Source organism: Chrysochloris asiatica, unplaced genomic scaffold, assembly GCF_000296735.1.
Source record: "Chrysochloris asiatica unplaced genomic scaffold, ChrAsi1.0 scaffold00110, whole genome shotgun sequence".
Classification (NCBI taxonomy): domain Eukaryota; kingdom Metazoa; phylum Chordata; class Mammalia; order Afrosoricida; family Chrysochloridae; genus Chrysochloris; species Chrysochloris asiatica.
Window position 1 is genome coordinate 7,952,195 of NW_006408628.1, and position 13,068 is coordinate 7,965,262.

At 46.5% G+C, this 13,068-nt stretch overlaps 1 protein-coding gene across 1 annotated transcript in view; it reads left to right on the forward strand.

Annotated features, from left to right (window-relative positions):
* RUFY4 (RUN and FYVE domain containing 4) overlaps window positions 1–13,068 on the forward strand; it is a 19,147-nt gene that overhangs the window by 1,354 nt on the left and 4,725 nt on the right. Inside the window, exons 3-9 of the mRNA XM_006867860.1 lie at window positions 604–729; window positions 1,220–1,326; window positions 1,650–1,793; window positions 2,211–2,280; window positions 3,404–4,051; window positions 4,696–4,802; window positions 12,762–12,908. Coding sequence (XP_006867922.1) covers window positions 604–729; window positions 1,220–1,326; window positions 1,650–1,793; window positions 2,211–2,280; window positions 3,404–4,051; window positions 4,696–4,802; window positions 12,762–12,908 — 1,349 coding nt within the window. The remainder of the gene's footprint in view (window positions 1–603; window positions 730–1,219; window positions 1,327–1,649; window positions 1,794–2,210; window positions 2,281–3,403; window positions 4,052–4,695; window positions 4,803–12,761; window positions 12,909–13,068) is intronic.

Below are 13,068 nucleotides of genomic sequence, written 5' to 3' on the forward strand. Positions count from 1 at the left end.
GCTGGTAGTTTCGAACCGCTGACCTTAAGGTTCGCAGCCCGATTCGTAACCACTACGCTATGTGTGCTACTAATTCAGACTGTTCCATCTCAATCTTCCCTAAGACATGAGCTCCGTAAAGTCAGTTTGTTCACTGCTGTGTTCCCTGGGGTTTAGGATAGGGCCTGTCACATAGTAAGTGCTCAATGGTGTTTTTAAATGAATGAACAAATGAGAACATTGAGGCTCAGAGAGGTCAAGCAGTTAGCTCCTGGTTATATAGCCAGTACTGTCAGCACAGAGCTCTGGTAGCATAGTGGTTACGAATCAGGCTGCAAACCTTAAAAGTCAGCAGTTCGGAACTACCAGCTGTTCCATGGGAGAAAGATGAGGCATTCTGCTCCCGTAAAGATTTACAGCCTCGGAAACCCTGTACAGGGTCGCTATGGGTCAGTTCCGACTCCACAGCCCATCACCACCACCACCACTGTCAGCACGAGCTCTTTCTCTCTGCCATGTGCCCTCCCAGGGAAGGAACTGGTGGAAAGCTGAGCACTCTGGGTTAGAATGGGGGGTTCAAGGAAGAAGTGTTTTGATGCGTTTCTCTCTCCTGCTTGGCCCCAGTTTGACCAAAAGGAGCAGAGGAGCTTCCTGGGGCCTCGGAAGGATTATTGGGACTTCTTCTGCACTGCCCTGAGGCGGCAACAGGGGAATATGGAGCCGGCCCATTTCGTCCACTCACAGGACAAGGTATCCAGGGCAGAGAGGAAGCAAGAGGGGGACCCTGCCAGCAAGCCCTTGACACAGTCCCGTCTGAAGGCCCTTTCTCATCTGTCTATTCTACCAATGACCACAAACCCCCTTCACCTGAGCCTCGTCTCTTATTAACATCCCTCCAGCCATCTCCTTTCCCCCTAGCCTTCAAGTTCCTGATATCCCCTCTCTTATCAACCACTGTCTTTCTTCTCTCTCTGAGCTGGTTGAGCTTCCTCTGTCCTAATAAAATCAGTTGCCATCAAGCCAACCCTGACTCCTGGTGACCCATGTGTGTCATAATAGAACTATACTCCCCGGGGTTTCAAAGGTTGATTTTGCAGAAGTAGATTGCCAGGTCTTTCTTGTGAACTGTCTCTGTGTGGACTCAAACCTCCAATCTTACAATTAGCAGCCAAGCACATTAACCATTGCATCATCCAGACCTACTGCCACTTCCTTATTCTGCTCCCTGTGGACTCTGCAGTTGAAGACCCCATTGGGGAAAGGGCGTGCCTTCATCCGCTTCTGCCTAGCCCATGGACAGCTGGCTGAGTCCCTGCAGCTCTGCCTCCTGGACCTAACACTCACCAGGTAGGGATGTTGAAAGTCCTTCCTGATATCCTCCCATTGATACCATATGAGCCTATTTTCCCTTCATCTTAAAAGGTCACGCCTTAACTCCCAGATGGATGGTTTAATATTAAAGAGAATGAAAGGGAGATTTCCAAAGGAAAATTAAAGAAGAAAAGGCAGACAGAGGATGAATCCAGGAGTCCCGGTAGCATCATGGTTCTGGCCCAAAGTGCCACAACCTTCCCTGGGCTCCAGCCCCATTATGATGTGCTGTGTAGTCTGATTCTCTCAGCAACAGTTCCAGAACAAAGAGCCTAAAATGCTGGTGACTGTTACCACAGGAAATGGTATGGCCCTCGGAGCCCTCTGGTGTGTCCTGAGCTCCAGGAAGACCTCTTGGACTGTCTTTACACTCTCAATGGGGTGTCTTTTGACTTGGATCTGCAGAGGCCAGACCTGGATGAGGCCTGGCCCATGTTCTCAGAGTGAGTGTGGTGTGAAATGCAGCCTCTTTTTAGTTCCTGCCCCTAGCACCACCAGCCTCCCAAACCAGCCCCATCTGTTTCTCCTTCCCTTCTCACTCCCTGACCCCTTGATTCATCATTTTCCTAGTCGCTTTATTTTCCCAGTGTAATCTCGTGCTATCCCATAATGCAGCACAGAATACGCACTGACTGAAGATTCATTGAATAGTCAGGGTGGAAGTCTGGAAGGATGAACAGATTGGGATGTTGAGGTGGAATGGATGGATGAATGGAGAAGGGTGATACATAAGGATGGATAGAGAGTGGGTTTTGTGAGGGTGGGGAGGCAGTAAGAGTAGTAGAACGAACATGTGGTAGATGGATGGGCTAACCTACATCTGAGGACCAAGTCTACTGTCTTAACCTTTTCATTTTTAGGTCGTGTTGCTTCAACTCCAGACAAGTTCAGGGAAGAAGACCCAGAAAGACTAAAGCTTCCCCAAAGAAGGTGCTTCTGCCCCACTGCATTCCAAGCCGTCTCTTCTCCATCACTGTTGGGACCCTCAGACTGAGCAGTAACTGAGCCCTGCTCTACCTGGACAGACAGAGAGAGAGAGAGACCAATACATGGGCCTGGGGGCTGGGGAGCCACAGGGAAAAAGAGGCCTTATGCTTTTACAGTGGTGGGACTAGTAGGAGACTAAAGGGACCCTAGAAGGAGCCAGGGGAACCCAGGTGAGAAGAAGGTGCTTGCAGGAAATGAACAAGGGAGCAAACTGCTGTGGAGTTTCCTGTCCTGGACAGTTTACCGTTGGCTCATTCCAGTTCAGGGAATGATTAAAAGCCACCCTGTCAGTTCAAATTCCAGCTCCACCCCTGACTAACCACAGTCCTTAAGCAAGTTACTTGCTTTGCCTTGTAGGATGATTGTGAGGTGAACTGAGCTCCCAGCCATGTGCTTTTCATTGTTGCTATCATCATTCCATTAGCACATATTGAACCCCCACTAGCTTCTGGGTACAGACACGATTAGTACTCTACCTCTGACCACATGGAGCTCAAGGTCTGTTCAGGGAGATGGACATCAAAAGGCACCCAGTGCAATATACTAAACGTAGTGAAACAGACAGGGGAGGGAACATGGAAGGAGAGAGAAGACTTCTTGAAGCAGGTGACTCTTAGCTGGGTCTCCATCTATTTAAATTTTCACCACAACCCTAAAAAGGAGGTATTATTATCCCCACTTTTCAGATAGGAAACTGAGACACAAAGAAGTCAAGTTCAGAAGTGGGGATCAACGGAGAGGAGGGTGGGAGGATCTTCAGGGAAACGGATCAATGTAGAAGCCGGAGGTGACAGTGTCAGTGGGTGGCTAGGGGAGTGGGAACAAGGGCCTGAGAAGCACCATTGTCCCTCCCGAGATCAAAGTGGGCATCTCTGATCTCCTGGGGTGTTTGTGAAGACTCACATTCCTGGGTCCTGTCTCAGATCTGCTGGATCAAACCTCCCAAGGGAGGGGCCGGACATTCATATATTTTGCAAACTCTTTGGATTAGAACTGTGGCCTCTCCCATGCCCCAGGCCACTGAATTAGCACTCATCAAGGTGACAGGTTTGGGGCTTCTCTACAGATCTCAGCTGCACCTGGAGGCCGCAAAGGAGTCCATCAGGAGGAGCCACACCCTACCCAAGGTGACTGTCTGGGAGATGCATCCAAAGAAGGCTGCTTGGCACAACTCCCAGGATCTGAGCCACACAAACATCTTTCCCCCTTTTTGGAAAAGAAGAGAGAAGATCCCAGAAGCCACAGAAGCCCCTGGAACATGTGGGAACCAGAGGAAGAGGAGCTCCAGCAAGTTCAAAGGGAGGGAGCTCCAAGGCCTGGGATCTACCTGCAGAACCCAACACCCAGCATCCAGGGACAGGGGGAGGGAGCCAAGGGAGTTGTGAAGGAGGCAACAGGGACAGAAACTAAGGGCACAGTGGTTCTTTCAGGAGCAAAAGGTCAGAGATCAATACAGGAAACTCATGAAGGGGAAGTAGAGTGGGGCCATGCTCACAGGCTCCTAGTCTCCAACCCCAGACAGACAACAGAGGAAGAAGCAACATTGGGGTACAGACAGGAGTTAGAGCCTAGTATCCTGGGGGACTCCCAGGTCCTTCAGGGCCTGGGAAAAGGGGAAGGATCTATCACAGAGAAGCCACAAGAGCAAACACAACTGACCAGCCTAGCTGGGAGAGAGAAGCAAGCAGAGGTGCCCCTGCAGGATCTGGTTAAGGTGAGACCCATTGGTTTTGGACTTGTCTATTCCCTCCTCTCTAATCTGGTCCACAGATGGGGGTCTCCAATGTCACTCACAGATCTGTTCTTATTGGTCCACTCAATTATTATTGATGGATGCCTTTTGAAAGCCATGCACCACAGTCCCCGCCTCTCCTTATTGCCTCACACCAGGCCTACTTTATGCATTGATACTACCAGCCTAACCCCTTTGGGTATTTGAGATCAAGATCCCTCTGCAAAAGCTCACTGAAGCAACCATGTGCTCTCAAGTCCTATATGCCTCCTTATTGGCAGGTTTCTTCCCAATACCTACATTGCGTGGTTGCAAACCTCACCAAGTTGCTCTTGTTGTAGATACTTCTCCTGGAGGTTACCCAAGATTGTTATCAAGCCTTCCTTCAGCCTCCTCCCTAGACAGATTTCTTCCATATTCTTGAGCTCTGTCAGTTGCTTCCAATGAAGGAGGAAATGGTGGCCCAAGCTCTCCCCAAGGCAGGTCTAGAATAGGGCCAGGTATCCCAGCTCCCAGTACTGTCCTTCCCATAAGGGCTGGTCTCACATGGTTGGGGTGTCCTGGGGATGTTCTTCAAGACAGTCCTTTCAGCTTCCCTTTCCCATTTATGCCCCTCTCCCCTCCAGAGCCTCAGACATCAACTTCTGAAGGCCACAGAGCAGGTCCAGCACCAGGAACAATTGCTGAGGGAGCAGGAGGGGGTACTGAAGGCCTTGCAGGAACAACTCAGCAGGTAACCCTGGTAACCACAGGCAGGAATGGGCAGGGGAGTCAGGAGACCAGAGGAATCTGAAGTGCTTCCTGGCTCCTGGCCTCATCCATCAACTGTTGCCAGGCATTTTTGAGCACCTCCTGTGTGCCAGGCCCTGGGCTGGGCACAACTTTGGATACTGAGGGATGCTGAGCATTGCTCCATGCTTCCTTCCTTTTTGCCAGCCCCTTCCCTCACTGACCTCCCCCCCCCCCCCCCCAGGAGAGGTTCATCCCCCTGCCCCTTCCACACTCACTCTGTGTCCTTCTGCTGCCTCTCCTGGATCCTTCTTCTCCCTTTTCAATCCACTCTACCTCCTTGCCCCCACCACACTCCTCCCCTAACTGACAGCTCTTTCAGTCTCCCTCTGGTTTTCTCCTTCACCATCACACAATCTCTCTCTTTCACTGTCCAATTAAGTCATTATCAGAACTATCATTTACTGAGCACTAACTATGTCCCTGGCTCTGTTCTAGGTGCTTCCTCATAATGACTTTATGAGATAGGTTCTCTTGTTGGTGGTGGTACCTTCCAGTCAGGTTCCAACTCACAAGGAACCGACCTCTGCACAACTGAAGGAACCACTGCCCAATCCTGCACTCTCCTCACAATTGTTACGCTTAAGCCCATTGCTGCTGCTACTGCGCCAATCCATCTCACTGGGGTTTTCCTCTTTGTTGCTGACCCTTCACTTTACCAAACTTAGCAAAGGGACTGGTCCTTCCTGATAACATGTCCTAGGTATGAGAGTTAAAGCCTTACTCCCATTTTATAGATGAGGAAATTGAGGTTCAAAGATATTATACCATTTACTAAAAGTCAGCAGGTTAGAGAAGGAGCTGAGATTCAAAGCCTAGCCCTTGATCCCAGAATCCGTGGATTTGAACAGTCACTAATTTGAGTGCCTGTGGTGTGGCATTGGGGGATAAAACATTGGACCCCAACATTGGTTTGAACCACAAGGTCAATGGTTCAAACTCACCAGCCGCTCCTTGGAAACCCTAAACAGTTAGAACCAACTCAATGGCACTTAACAACAACAATATTTTAGTTAAGGATCCCTGATGATACAGTGACTAAGCACTCAGTTGCTAGTCAAAACGTCGGCATTTGGAATCCACCAGCAAAGATTTACAGCCTTGGAAACCCTGTGGGCAATGCCACTCTGCCTGTAGCATCACTATGAGTCCGAACTGACTTTGGTTTCGTTTGGTTTTTATTTCAGTCTCTCTTCCCTTCAGTATCACTCACCATCAGCATCTTTATCTTTACACCATCAATCATTCTCAGGGACTGTCTTTGTCTCTACCTTTCCAGTCTCTCAGTGTTTGTTTCTGTTTCATAATTTATTTTTAAATCCTTCTGCCATGAACGATATGCCTCTATCGGACTCAGTTGTTGTGTGTGTGTCTGTCCGTCCATCTTTGTGCTTAGTCTGCCCTTCTGCCTCTGTCTCTCTTCCTCCCACAGGGCTGACATCTGCCCCTGGGGCTGGGAGGACCAGCTTGACCCTCAGCAGACTCTGGATAGCTGTGATTCAGGCTGAATCACACAGATCAGTCTTGACTGTCTGCTTAATGGGTGAGAGAGGCCTGAGAGCCCAGAAACCAACCCAAAAGGAACCTGTGCTTCTCCCATCATACACTCAGCTGAGCTGGGTGAGTTGGTCAATAAGGATTCCGATGATTCAGGCCCTGAATGCACACACAGTCCTTGTCCACTCATGGGCCTTCTGTGGGGACCAGACAGGCTGGAGGCCCCTGAGACTGGAGGCACCACTGCCTCACAGATGGCTGACCTTCCATCTGTCATTCCATTGGTCATTCAGTCACTGAACACACACGGAGTGCCTGCTCTGTGCCAAAATACAGTTGGGGACAAACCAGGCAAATCCCTGCCCTTGTGGAGCTTGTGATAAATAACAATAAGCAACATATATCTTAAGTCTTACCAGGAGCTCTGGTAGCGTAGTGGTTAGGAATCAGGCTGCGAACCTTAAGGTCAGCAGTTCAAAACTACCAGCCTTTCCATGGGAGAAAGATGAGGCTTTCGGCTCCCATAAAGATTTACAACCTCAGAAACCCTGTACAGGGTCACTGTGAGTCAGAACTGACTCCACGGCACTTAACAACAATGTAGTATGTTAAATTGTAAACTGTTCTAAGAAGAAACAAATCAAGCAGAAAAAGGGAATGTGAGGTAATACTTTAAAGAGGCATGATCAGAGAAGGCTTCTCTGAAAAGGAGACTCCTTGAATAAGGACCAGAAGGGGAAGCCAGCTATTGGGATATAGGACAGAGAAGTGTTGGGCATGAGTTAGAAGTGTCACCAGTTGATTTAGAGCAAGACCTCCATCTAGATTGCCGAGGGGAATACAGCCCATCTTCTAGACAACAGTACCCCACCCACCCCTGTGGTAGACCATCTGGGACTGTGAAAATGCACTTGGAACTGAGAAAAGATTTGAATCTTGACTTCATGCTTGGGGTCCTGGCCTCCCCTCTCTGGCCTCAGGTTCCTGAATTGCAAAAGGAGGCCTAAATCTGTAAGGTTCCTCCTTTCAGCTCCTGATCTGTGAGGCTATCTTTCCAAGCACGTGGGTTTCCTCTGCCCGTGGGTAAGACTGAAGCATAGGAGAGAGGGACTGGACAAACAAAGCGGCCATCAGGATGAGGAATAGGGCAACATCACAATCCCTCTCTGCCCTCTGGACAGGGTCACAGCTCCTATGGACCATCCCTCTTTCTTATCTGTTGCCTCTTGAGCACAGGTGCCTCAAATCACTGTGATTAGGGCCCGTGTGCATCAAGATGTGAGGAGGCAGGAAGAGTTCAGAGCTGATGGACCTGCATTCAGATTTCTCATCCTTACAGTCATCATGCTGTGTGACCTTGGGTAAATGTCATGCCCTCTCTGAGGCTCTCTTTTCTGCCTGGAAGATCATATTAGCTATCTCACAATGTTGTGAAAGTTCTATGAAACCAAGCTGTAAAGCACAAAGCTCAGTGCCTGGCATATAGTAGCTGATCAATAAACTTTGATGCCTTTCATGTCTCATTCTGCACTAGGAATGTCTGTTACCCTTGTTTAAAATATTCCCATGTCTTCCCTTTGCACTGAGATGGAAGTCCACTCCTCCTGGGGTAGACCCTGCCAACTCCCCAGCTCATCTCCTCCCTCTCTTCCCACCATGCAGGGCACCCCAGCTTCACTAGTTATGTTTCAGCTCTTCTAAGAAGCCTTCTGTGAGTCAGCATTTCAGCTTGAAGAACGTTGCACGTGTCCCTTACCAACTACATCTTCTTCCCATCTTTTGTTGTTGTTAAGTGCTATCAAGTCAGTTTCAACTCACAGCGACCCTGTATAGGGATTGCAAAGAGCAGCTAGGGGTTTGAATTACCGACCTTGTAGTTAACAGTTCAGTGCTTAAATCTTTCCTTGTCTGAGACGTCTTCCTGAGTACACTCTCTGTTCTCTACTCAATTCCTTCTTTATTTGTCATAACGCTTACTTAGCTTAACTATTTTCACTGGTTTCTCACTTGTTGGACCACAGCTCCCAACCACACTGTAAACTCTACCAGGGCAGAGATGCTGTCTTTAACACTGCTCTAATCCTGGCACTTAGGAGCTCTGGTTAGTGTAGTGGTTATGAGTCAGGCTTGCTAATCTCACCATCAGCAGTTCAAAACTACCAGCAGTTCTGGGAGAGAAAGATGAGGCTTTCTGGCCTGTAAAGATTTACAGCCTCGGAAACACTGTACAGGGTTGCTATGAGTCGGAACTGACTCTACAGCATTTAACAACAGCAAAAAGTTCTTAATAGAGTCACAACAATGGACTCAAATATAGTAATTATCTTGAAGGTTCTGTCAGCCCAGGCATTGTTTCATTCTATTATACATAAGGTCACCATGACTCCTTGGAAACCACTGCAATTAACAATAGCAATAACAACCAACACCAATGTTACTCTTGACACCATTCCTACTCATGATGGTCCCATGTGTCACATAGTAGAACTAAGTTGACTACATCCTTACAGAAGCAGATGGCCAGGTCTTTCTTCCATGGTGCTGTGGGGTAGCTGCATATCACCAGCTTTTCAGTTAGTAGTCAAAGGGCCAAGTTTTTGTGTGATCCAGGGATCTTACAGTAACAACAACCAACAAGTTCTTAGTAAGTGTTCCTTCACATACACCATAGCAATCACATTAATGCCTGCTCTGATGATTCCAGGGGGTCCATGACCACCCAGGACTAAATCCTCTTGCACAAAATCTCAATGAAAAGTGAGCTAGCTAGCTAGCTCAGGAAAATTAAAGTCAGCTGCTAAGAAACAGGGCAGCTGGGGACTGAAAAGTTGAAGCACCAGCGACTCGCGTTTGGGAACTTCAGTTACTTGCTGATGGTAGTTCAATGTCTTCACCCACCCAGTTTTTTTCCATGCAGCATGCTACAGGGCAGAGTTTTGAAAATGAGTAATTCAATTAATGGTTATACCTCTTCCCCTCAAACATACTCAAGCACAGATGGCTTACACGTGCACACGCATGCACACACAAACTCAGGACATGGGGTGCACACTCTCCTCTCTGAGCACTGGAGTAAGATGCTAGGATCTGGGTCAGGACTTTTTCTTTCCTGTAGATTTTTTGGAGAGAACCTTCTAGGAAGCCACTAAAGACAAAAAGCAAAGGCAAAAGTGGAGCTGAAGACGTGCCAAGTCCAAAATGAAAACAGGATTTAGAAAAACCATTTCTGGGTAGTTTTTTATTGTGAATTGGGTGAAGATTTACAGAGCAGATCTGTTTTCTATCCAACAATTCATACACATTTTGTTTCACATCACTGATTGCAATCCTACAATGTAACATTTATCCCTCTTGCCCCCTGTGTTTCATTTACAGACCTCAAAGGTGACTAAGGGCCATAATCTCAGGGGTTCCACCAGCCTCTAACCAGTAGGCCTGGTCTTTTTTCATTTTGAATTTTGGTCCCTGTTTCTCTCCCACTCAATCCAGGACCTTCTAATATGCTCCCTTTCAGAGCAATTGGTAGAGCAGCCAGGTACCATTTCGTGCTTTTCGTCTCAGGGTCATGGAGAGATTGATGTTTACAGGGTCCCTAAGTCCATTGGACTAATTGTTTCCATGGGTCTTTAATTTTCTTCACTCTTCTTTCTTCCAGACAGGAAGAGACCAATATTCGCACCTTATATGATGGCTCACAATGCAGCATACTTTTTTTTTTTTTTTAAGGTTTTTATTGCGGATTGAGTGAAAGTTTACAGGGCAGATCATCAGTTTCACATTCAACAAATCATACACCTTGTTTCATTACAATGATTATAATCTCTTCTGTGTACCATCATCAGTTAACAGTATTTCTCTCCATTCACTTTAGCTCTTTTTAAAAAAAAAAAACACTAAGGCATATATAATAATTTACACCACCAAAGGGCATATTCTGTAAATCTGCCTCCTGGTCACCAGCTCTTCGTCCCTCTCTTCCCAAGAATCTAGAGTCCTTAGCTGCTCCCTCCTTCTTTCTATGTCCCCCATCTCTGCCTCCATCTCTGGTGTCGCTACTTCTTTGGATAAGGTCTCACATTCCACTTGTGCTCTTCTGCCTTGATGATCCTATGGTACTTTGTTTCTGGATTGTAAAATTAACTAATTCCCCATTTTTGTTACAAAACTTCTACTTCTATAATTGTGACAGTCGCAATTTGTCATGATAATAATTACTCACTATAGAATCCTAAGAATCTTATCCCCATCTCTTGTAACCAGACCCTTCTAGACAAGATGAAAACTATTCAGTGAGGACTCTTTCTTCCCATACACACTATTAAACTAAACTTCCTCTTGAAACCTTGTAAGTCAGTCACTTTGTGCCTTTATCACCCCCTCAGTTTAAGTAGCCAATGTCTAAGTTGCCTATCCCTATCCCTTGTATCCCTTGTACAGAGGGAATAGTATTGACACTTGATGTGACGATTCCTTCCCTCTCTGTTGGTATTTAGAGTTACTACCTCCATGAGTATAGATCAAGTTCATTAAATTGTAGCAATTTACCCGCGTTTCCTTTATCAAAACTTGTTTGTTCTTTTTTTCTTTTTTTTTTTATCTTCCTCTAGTTGAGTTCTGATTATCAAGCCATCGAGGCTAGGTCAAATGGGTACTATCTACAACTTTGGTTGTTCTTGTGCATATCCCCTCACTTCATATCAGCAGGATGCTTCACTCTCAGCTCTAGCCCTCTGGGTCTATGTCATTGTCCATAGGCTCAGGTGTCCCCAGGTCTCACCACGTTTTGGACCAGCCAGCCCTTCCTCTTTTCTCTCCCATCTCCAGGTCAAGCATCTTAGTATTATTTCCCCTCTTCAAACTAGGCTTTGATCCCTGTATCACAGAGCCCAAGGTTGATGCTCCAAGGTTAAACATGTATCACCATTTACCTCTGTACCATTTAGCCCATGCAAACCTGTCTCAGTATTCCCCTATCTACCTTGTTCTTCCACCCCCTGCCCTTTCTTGTGTACTGCCCTCCCCAATACCCAAACTATGATGTGTCTGTCCCTACCCTGTGCTCTACCATCACCTCCCTCCACGCCCCCCAAACCCCCCCGCCCACTTCAACCCCACCGGCAACCAACAAAGAAATTATTTTTTTTTCATTTTAGTATGGTACCTTTTCTTAAGTTTTTACAATAATGGTCTTATACAATATTTGTCCTTTTGTAACTGACTAATTTCACTCAACATAAGGTCCTCAAGGTTCATCCATGTTATGTGGTGCCTTGCAGCTTCCTTGTTATTCTTCAAGGTAGCATAATATTCCATTGTGTGTATGTACCAAAGTTTGTTTATCCATTCTTCCATTGATGGGCACTTTGCTATTGTAAGTAGTGCTGCTATGAACATTGGTGTGCATATATCTACTCGTGTTATAGCTTGTATTTCTTGTGGATATATACCAAGGAGAGGAATTGCTGGATCATATGGTATTTTTATTTCCAACTTTCTAAGAAAGTGCCATACTGTTTTCTAGAATGGTTGGACCATTTTGCATTCCCACCAGCAATGTAGGAGGGTCCCAGTCTGTCCACATCCTCACCAGCATTTATTATCCTCTGCATTTTTTTAACATCACTGTTATTGCTGGTGTGAGATGATATCTCATTTTTGTTTTGATTTACATCTCTCTAATGGCTAATGATCTTGAATATTTCTTCATATGTTTGTTGGCTGCCCGAATGTCTTCTTTGGTGAAGAGTCTGTTCACGTCCTGTGCCCATTTTTCAATTGGGTTACTTGTCTCTTTATTGTAGAAGTGTTATAATTTCCTATAGATTTTAGAAATTAGTCCCTTGTCTGATATGTCATTGCAAAATATTTTTTCCCATTCTGTGGGCTCCCTTCTTATTCTTTTGGTGAAATCCTTTGAGGCACATAAGTTTCTAATTTTTAAAATGTCCCAATCATCTATTTTGTCTTCTTTTGCTTGTAATGTAGCATACTTTTAAATAATATTTTAAAGCAAAAACTCACAAGCCTACCTCCTGCTCTACCAAAATTGTTTTCCATTGGGCATGGTCCCCCTGTCTGGGTCCCCAGGCATCCATCTGTCCTACAGAGAGATACTGTGATTTTGAACATTCTTTCAAGAAAATTACATTAAAAAATGGAATCATTGGTCCATCCCCTCTAAAAGAACTGGCAAAGCTCAGTGCAGATTTCATTTCTTTTCTCTGAACAGTTGGCAATGAGTCAGGTGTAGAGGTGACAGACCACACACCGTGCTCAGTTTCGGTTCTGTGTGTGTGTGTGTGTGTGTGCACATCAGCTGAAGGTGCACCACAAGCTCCTCTCAGGCTGGCTCAGTCATGAAGACAGACCTAGGCCTCTTTCTCTTCAGTCTTTCCTCTGTTCTCAGGTGTCAGGAAGAGAAGGCTGGGCTGCAGGCAGCACTAGAACAGAAGCAACAGGAATCTGAGCGGAAGGACGCCCTGTATCAAGAGGAGCTTGGAGGGCAGCGGGACCTGGTCCAAGCCATGAAAAGGAGGGTGTTGGAACTGATCCAGTAAGGACAGGGGATGTGATGGGATGTGGAGACTGGGACATAGAAACTCTACTCCTCTAACAATTACCAAGGAAACTCCTGGTGTGGCACTGTAAATTAGTACTGGACTGCTAACCACAAGGTCAGCGGTTCAAACCCATCAGCTGCTCCTTGGAAACCC